Below are 8,650 nucleotides of genomic sequence, written 5' to 3'. Positions count from 1 at the left end.
ACCTGAGAGATACCCATCATTACGTGGAAAAACTCAAAAGGAAAATTTATGACCTTTGCTGCCGTCTGTCTGTCTGTTTTCTTTGTTGGATGAAAGCAGAATCTACATTGCTGCATAATGGACAAAGTGTGAAAATGAATGAGGCCTGTGAGGTTGCTCTGTAGCATTGTTTTCATCAAATATAATGTAAATTCATGCATTACCTGCTATGCCTGTCTGTTCATATAATTGAAAAGACATTATGAAATTGACAAAGGTCTATAGACTTACAGGCCTTCTCACATGTCAATGTTATACACGTTGTATGTACACCCAAATGCTGCCTGCACAATTTATAGTGTACAATCTTGTATTGTGAGTGTTTCAGTGTTTTTCCCAGGTTTTTATGGTTGGGTGGAGAAGTGTCTGAAACAGGATTTAGACCGTGCCACACTAAACTGGTTTGCAAATGAAAATTTAAACCAAAACCAACCAAGGTGGATTTATATTTTTAATTTCTCTCTCTCTCTCTCTCTCTCTCTCTCTCTCTCTCTCTCTCTCTCTCTCTCCCTCTCTCTCTCTCCCTCTCTATGTGTGTGTGTGTTTATCGCATATTCTAGCTCTTCCCAATCTATACATATATCATGAAAGCATTTTTTTTAAACAATCGGAATACCAGACATCAGAGATTCAATTTGATAAAACAGGTTGTTACAAATTTATTATAGGCAATCCGCCCGGCACCCCCTTGGGGTCCTGAGTGTGAAATACGCGGAAGCGACAGGCGGAAGCCTCGACGGAAGCGGTCTGTCAAGGAAGAAAAAAATTGCAGAATTTGACACAAAGAGGCTAAATCGCATAAAATCACCCCGATCATCCCCCCTTCTCCACATCAGCGTCCGCTGCAATGATTCTGTTAGAAATCAACAACCGGATTATAGAAGAGACGCTGACGTTGAAGTTTGACGGCGCATCCAACGGGTGAGAAATCATTGTTCCAGGCTAACTAGGCTAACAGCTTTGCTAACGTCAGCTAGCTTCCTCATCATCTTTTCGAAAAGATGACGGGTGGATTAGATGATGCATGGGAGATTTGGGACGCAGCTCTTAAATGTTTACGGCAGCGTACGAGCAAGCCAGATAACCGCAATGTGTGTATTAAATAAAACACAGCCGCAGACGGCGTTAGCCTGGGCGCTAGGTCGCGGTGGCTGATTTGCCGAAAGGTGGGGTGTGTCTGAATGGCTCGCCTGTAATGCTGCTAACCAGCTAGCCGGCTATTTTGCTAACTTAACTTGGTAGAAGTGTCCATTTCTGCCTCTCGTTATGCTGAGAGTGGACGAATTAGCATCTCTAAGTAATAATTTCCCATTTAACCTCAGCTGAGTCGTAAAGTGAGCCGTCAATGCTAATCTTAACACTCGATCTGTCAAGCTGACCTGAGATAAGAGACACTGCTCCTAACTGGTGTTTTATTCCCAGACCACTCACGATTAATGGCGATGTGCAAACATGAAATGTGTACGGTTTAAGTTGTTATCGACAGTAAATTGCAGTTTGTACCACAAAACCAATTACACGGCTATTGTATGCTAGCCATCGCCCCTTTCTCCAGCTTCCGCATTCCAGTGATCAAGCCGAGTCAAGTCGGTGCATAGTTAGCAGCTCCTTGGTGCAAGAACAGTATGCAGCTTGGACAAGTTGCTGCAGCACCAACCATACAGTATTCATTCAGTCCCAAGAATACCAGAGAAATTATAAGAAACCTGCATGTAATTAAAAGCTTAATTTAGACTGATGTTGCCAGGATGGTTCATTTTGGCAACAGTTTTGTCAATAAACCAATTTAGTTTCCTTGAATCTCCTAATAATAAGAGTGGATTTGTCAGTGCCTGTCAGTTGTGTATAGCTGTTGACCTTTCCAGAAGGTTGTTTTCTTTCATTACTGACATCAGATTGTGTTTTCTCCTTGCAGAACCAAGCCAGAGGCAGTTGAGGTGACGTTTGCAGGTGAAGTTATATGACAGTTAACATAACACCTTGTCATACATAGCTTTTCATATCGACTTGGTAAACAGTGATTAATGTCCATAAGTTTAATGATGCTATTTGAAGTGAAGCAACCACAGCAAAACTATGCACAGGTTGTTTGGTGTCAAGTAACGTTGCGTATTTAGATCAGGGAGTTATACTTAGGGATGTGATGTATTATTCAGCCCTTTTGGACTCTAAACACCCATTAGTTTGTAGTGAACAAGTTAAAATATTTCCTTTCTTTCCCCATTATTTACTGGAATATTATACCATCCTTATCACCTCCAACTTCCTGATATCTAATGGTAAAAGGCATGGGACTGAAACTGGCATCTGCTATTGTCTGATCTTTGGTGCCAGGTGATGTCACCACTTGTTGTACTCTAAGGTGAATCACTTGGCACCAAAGATCGCGGTGATGTCATCACCTTTTGTACTCTAAAGTGTCATCACCTGGCCCCAAAGATCAGCCAATAGTAGATAGCAATTTCAGTATTGTGCTTTTTATCATTAGATGTCAGGTTTTACACAGATTTTGGTTTGGTTTTTAGTTACTCTTTAAGCTGGAGGAAGACTTTAGGAACATGTGACTGTCTACCAGAGGTTATTCAGCTTCCCATAGATCCTCCTGTCAACATGTTTTACATCCATGGCTTTAGTGTCCCTCATTAATCACCTGTAGACTTTAATGATGTTCCTCTCTGCTGTAGATTTCGATGGCGTCTTGTACCACATCTCCAACCCCAATGGGGACAAGACCAAGGTGATGGTCAGCATCTCCCTGAAGTTCTACAAGGAGCTACAGGAGCATGGGGCTGATGAGGTGCGACACGCACACACACACACACACACACACACACACACACACACACGCACACGCACGCACACACACAGAAGGAGACAGATAAAATCTTTATCTGAATCTGGAAAATGTCTTTGATGTGCCACCCTTGCTATGACACGCACACACACACGTGTGTGTGTGGTTTCAAATTTAAACGTGCTTTTTCACATCCACAAGCACATGCGCACGTACACATATTTATACACAAACATGCACTCTCATACAGTCTACTACATTTGCATTGTTATTAACAAGTCATATCTATTTGTTAACGTTGAGTGGGCTGCTACTGTAGTAATATATGTAAAAATAAACGAAATATTGGAAGTCTGGTTGAATGTTGCTGCTCCCACAGTTGACCTGGCCTTTAGCTGAAAGACAAAAACCTTGTGGTTGATGGTTGAGTTGATTTCTGTCTGCTTTCACATGACTGTAAACCTGAGATGATAAAGTTGCAAAAAAAAAAAAGCAGAATATGTCAGGATCGCTCTCTGCACACACACACGCCGCCACAAGTGCTGTCTTGCCATGTAAGGAAGAAAGCAGCTGCCGAGGCTTCTGGCTGAAACAGGAAGTGCGCTCTGTGACTCACCCTGGGCAAGGAAGTGCTGACTGCGAACCAGCAGCGGCTGCATGAGTGTCTTGGCTGCCGTCCAGCGGCTGCCCTCCTTGTTTTCTCAAACTCCACAAGTGCAGATGGATGAGTGGACGGGATTCAACAGTATCGCATTCAGACGTTCGGCCTGTGAGAAGTCTACTTGGAAAGCAGGAAAGGATGTAGGAGCGTAGCAGAGAGCTTTACTACTGTTAAAGGGCTTTTGTTTGCTTTCTGGCAATAAAACACACTCTATTGTAAATCATTTTCAAGTTTGAGTGTATAATGAAGCATAAATCCCGACAAATATATTTATTATGCTCAGTTGAAGGCGTCAAAGTTCCCATCTATGTAACTCTGGATTTGAATTCTATCCATTTTTCGCACATTTTTCAAGCCTAATTCTTCAGTACGCAAGAGGTACATTTTCCCCATACCTGAGTCTGATTTGCATATTTCTACTCAGTCTGCCTCAGTCCATTCCAGACTGACAGGTAGCCATTAGAGGAGAGGAGACGAGGCCCCATGTTCAGGATTTTTGTTCGAACCCCCTCATTTACCTGCTTTTTGAGACGCCCACCTCCTCTTTGCCGGATTATAAGTCTGTTGTTGTATTTCAAGTTTGTGTAGTTGTCTGTTTGCTTTTATTGGTGTTGATTGACACTTTTGTAAGCTGGTAGCTTACCGCATGCCTAGTCTTGAAGGTTCCCATGGGCCTTGAAAATCCTTGAAAGTTTGTAGATTTGAGAAAAATAAAAAAGCTCCTAAAATATTTTGAAAATGAATGTATGGCCTTGAAAGAAGATTTTTTTTATTACAATATAATATATACATTTATCAATATGCCTCAACTCTCCAGCCTCTCTCCATCTTTTGGATCAACACTTCACATCCTGAGGAAAACCCTAGCAGCAGTTTTAAAATGAAGGATGTCACCAGGATTTATTTACTTGACATGATCATGAGGAAAAAAATTTGGCTAATGATTTTGTCTAATTCTGACCAACGTCATGTGTTACCCCAAAATATGACAATTTTGAGATTTTTTTGGGGGGGGGCACTCTTCTCTCCGCAACTACTGATGATTTGTACTAAGTTAGAATTAATTTTAAATATTTCAAGGATGACTTTTAAAGGTCAGCTGGATCTGACCCTAACATGCAGCACAGATTGACTCAAGACTAACAGTGATGGAGGTTTTGGCATCAGAGCCCTTAGACTGGATTGACCTGCCGGAGGAGCTTAGGCCTGCAAAATCAACATAATCCTTTTAAATAATTTCTTAATACAAACTTTTACAGTCCTGTTTTCCTGTAATTGTTTTATCGTCTTTGCGTTCCTGTGACCATAACTTATTATAGTCTTTCCTTTAATTCCTTTCTTTTTTAATTGCTTCTGTTTTTCTCTTTGGGCTTTGTTTCACGGTTCTTCTGTAAAGTGCTTTGTAAACTCTGATTTTAGAGAAGTGCAATACAAATGATGTTTTTTTATTTTTTATTTTAGCTGCTGAAGAGGGTCTATGGGAATTTCCTGGTTTCAACAGAGGCTGGTAAGTTCTGCCCATCCCCCTGTTTACTGCCTCTTTCAGAAATAACTGACCATTATGTGACGGATATGGCTGCGAATAATGGCTTGAGACTGTTGGACAGCTGACCTCAGATCAGTTTTAAGATTTTGAAGCTGTAAGAGCTGATTCAGAGTCCAACACTTTAGTCATTAATGTGTCTGGCTCCTTCTGCTTTATGGTCCTTTCATACAGAATGATAAAGGTTGCAGCTTCTAACCTAAAACTTCTTAGGTTGCTGAAGAAGATTCTTAATAACACAACACTCTTGACTGTTAACACTCTGCTTTTTTTCCAGTTCTGGGTTATTTTGTGGTACCAGACTTTGTTTCTTTATCGAAAATTGTGAAATAAAAAGTTGTGACTGACCATTAACCATAGTCTGCTGTAGATTCTGTATCATATGACTTACTCTTCACTCTCTCTCTCTCTCTCTCTGATTGGCTGCCCCTCAGGCTACAACGTGTCCCTCCTCTTTGACCTGGACGCTGTACCAGCCAATAAGGAAGAGGTGATCCACCAGGCCGGCATGCTGAAGAGGAACTGCTTCGCCTCCGTCTTCGAGAAATACTTCAAGTTCCAGGAAGAGGGCAAGGAGGGCGAGTCGAGGGCCGTGGTCCACTACAGAGACGATGAGTCCATGTAGGTGGCCGCTACACTGCCTGTGAAGAGTGTGAAACCTCTTGCAGGGCTTTGTTCATATTGTATAAGTCCTTCATGTCCTTGATCTCTCTAGTTAGAGTTTGAGAGTCTCATGGGGAAGCTACAAGAAACTTTTGGACATGCAGGAAAAGTTGATGGGAAAGTTATGAACATTAGACATAAAGACTATTTATTAAACTGAAGATGTGTCTCCATTATTCTGTCATAAAATTTAACTTGCAGTATGTGCCAATTTGAAAGAGATACACTCACTTCCACTGGCTTGTGCCTGGATAACAGTGCAGGTCCAGGCCAGCGTGGGAAATCACCACAGCTATAAGCCAAATGCTGCTAAATTTTGGATGTGGCTGGAAAGTTCTCTGTCAAAACATTCAATATTTTGGATGCCTCAGAGGATTATACACTCAACTTCAAGGACAAAGTGGTATTCCACATTTTGCCGGAGGTCTGAAACTGCTGACATGTTTTGGCGCCTCTCTGTCATCTCCTCCTCAGGTACGTGGAGGCCAAGAAAGACAGAGTGACGGTGGTGTTCAGCACAGTGTTCAAAGACGACGACGACGTCATCATCGGCAAAGTCTTCATGCAGGTCAGTGAGCCGCGTGCAGGTTGTAATGAGTCAGTGAGCGATTGAGGTTTTCAAGGTTTAGGTTGGTTGAATTTGTGATAGACTGAAACCCAGTGAAAAAGGCAAGATTCAAGGGAGGAGAAACCTAATATTATGAAGCCCAGCACTCTCACTACTAGCTAAAAAACAGAAATCTAACCATTCTAAGTTATCTAGGTCAGTGGTTCTCAATGTGGGGTCCGGGGACCACCAGGGGTCCTTGAGGGGGTTCCAGGGTGTCCCCAGCAAATTGATGAATTGTTAGATTTTACCATTATTTCATTTACAAGAAGTTAACACAGTTAGAGAATGTAGAAGAATGACTATCTCTCTACCTACAATACATATAGTCATGTGAATCTGGACAAAATCATATCTAACAATAAAAATATTCTCAGATTTGGGTCTGAGAGACAAAATCTCATCAAATGGGGGTCCGTGGCCCTAATATGGACTAAACTAGCGGCCCTTGATGTGAAAAAGGTTGAGAATCACTGATCTAGGTTAGCTAGTTAGCTTAGCTGAAGTTCAGACTAGCCACACTAGCCTAGCCTATAGCTATCAAGGTCATCTAGTTAGCTAGCTGCTGACCTTCCAAGAACATGAATGATACAACAAAAAATGACATTACCATTTACAATTTTTATGTAGATTTTGACTGGAGTTCCTTCTTTGCCCTTCAAGTTTGCCAGTTAGCTAACTTGCAAAACTGTTGTTAGCTCTGCCCATTGAGGTTTATCTCAAGCAATGAGATTATTTGTGCCTCTGAGAAATGTTTATTTTACAATAAATGAAGGGTAAAAATTGTTTTTATTATTGTCATTACTATTATTATTTTGCCAATTATGTAATGGGAGTTAATTAATTTATTTATAATCATTCTAATATTGTTTGTTCATTAATATGTATGTATCTATGTATATATCATGTATATGTTAATTTTTTATAATATTTGATATTTGTAGGTATGCATACATAATGTTCTTGTTTTTGGTTTTTTTTTACTTTTAAAATGTTGAAAACTCAATAAACATATTGTTGAAAAAAAAAATGAAGGGTAAAAAACACGTACGACATATTTCCATGCGCAGGAGTTCAAGGAGGGCCGGCGAGCGAGCCACACAGCCCCCCAGGTGCTGTTCAGCCACAGGGAGCCGCCGCTGGAGCTGAAGGACACAGACGCCGCCGTCGGGGACAACATTGGATACATCACCTTCGGTCAGTTCCCGCCGCAACACCGCTCACCATCTAGTTACCAGTTACAGTAGTTATCTCAGTCTCAGGTTCAGTTTGCAGAGGCCCGCACAGAAGACTTTACAGGCAATGGTGGAACACGTACCTAACGTTCACTAAAATTTACAGTGAATGTTTGGCGTCATCTGGGCCTTTTTTCTGTACAGGAGAACGATACTGTGTGAAAGCACTGACTTCTCTATCTTCTGTTTGCCTGCTATACATGCCACATAAGTGTTGTCAATGTCTTAAATAAATTAATTAGGAAGTTTCTTTATTTTACTGATATTTATTAGGGCTGCACAATTAATCCCCAAAATATTGAAATCACAATTTTGACTTGCAAGTTCCAAATTGCTCGTTTTCTCCCATACATGTATTTATTTTTATTTTTTTTATTTTTTTTAAACACTGACAAAGATACATATATTTGGAAGTGTTAGCCAGCTGACTGACATCGGTCTGTGTTCTCTCACTGTGTCCAGTCCTGTTCCCTCGTCACACCAATGCCAAGGCCAGAGACAACACCATCAACCTCATCCACACCTTCAGGGACTACCTGCACTACCACATAAAGTGCTCCAAGGTTAGTGAGTTAATATCTGAACTGCCACAAAACACTGCAGTAGTGAGTTCTGTCTGGTTGCAGTGCCGTTTCCCTTCAACCTCCAACACATGACACGCACCAGGTTGACCCTCCTGTATTGTCTTATACATTGTTTCCTGTAGATCTTTTGTCTCTCAGACCCAGGTTCACAAAAGTGCCGTGAAGATATTTTATTTTAGCAATTTTAGGAAGTTCTTAAGAAAGCTCTTAACTGCAATTCCCCAACTTTTTCTTAAGATTAGTCTCATCTCTTACCAATTTCTCTTGGTTTCTTACGTACGAACTTGTCAAATAGGATCTGCCTAGCAACCACGATGTAAACAAACATAAAAGGATAAAAAAATAATTTTCAGTAATTCAAATAAGCATAAGCATATGATGATATTACTCTGCACTCTAGCACTCTGTCTGCTAGCTGTAGCAATATAACCTTTGTTGGTTTGAATTTTCTTAACAAAACATTAATGGTATAAACAGTATCAGCTAATGCAAACCTTTAATAATCAGCCTTACACTCTATGAAT

The 8,650-nt window shown here is 40.8% G+C and overlaps 1 protein-coding gene across 1 annotated transcript; it reads left to right on the top strand.

Moving 5' to 3' along the window:
* The first annotated feature begins 745 nt into the window (after positions 1-745).
* Positions 746-8,213, top strand: arpc2 (actin related protein 2/3 complex, subunit 2). Its single transcript, XM_071535491.1, has 8 exons — positions 746-960; positions 1,955-1,989; positions 2,724-2,836; positions 4,956-5,001; positions 5,472-5,658; positions 6,175-6,268; positions 7,378-7,504; positions 8,005-8,213. Exons 1-8 carry the CDS (start codon positions 887-889, stop codon positions 8,196-8,198), a joined length of 870 nt encoding a protein of 289 aa, XP_071391592.1. The 5' UTR covers positions 746-886; the 3' UTR covers positions 8,199-8,213.
* The last annotated feature ends 437 nt before the right edge of the window (positions 8,214-8,650 follow it).

This window comes from Centroberyx affinis, unplaced genomic scaffold (genome assembly GCF_046629955.1).
Source record: "Centroberyx affinis isolate AG114_WGS23_722 - 3 ecotype Tasmania unplaced genomic scaffold, CSIRO-AGI_Caff_v1 ptg002720l_1, whole genome shotgun sequence".
Classification (NCBI taxonomy): domain Eukaryota; kingdom Metazoa; phylum Chordata; class Actinopteri; order Beryciformes; family Berycidae; genus Centroberyx; species Centroberyx affinis.
Note: the sequence above shows the minus strand (reverse complement) of the source record. Positions and strands in the feature narration are given on the sequence as shown.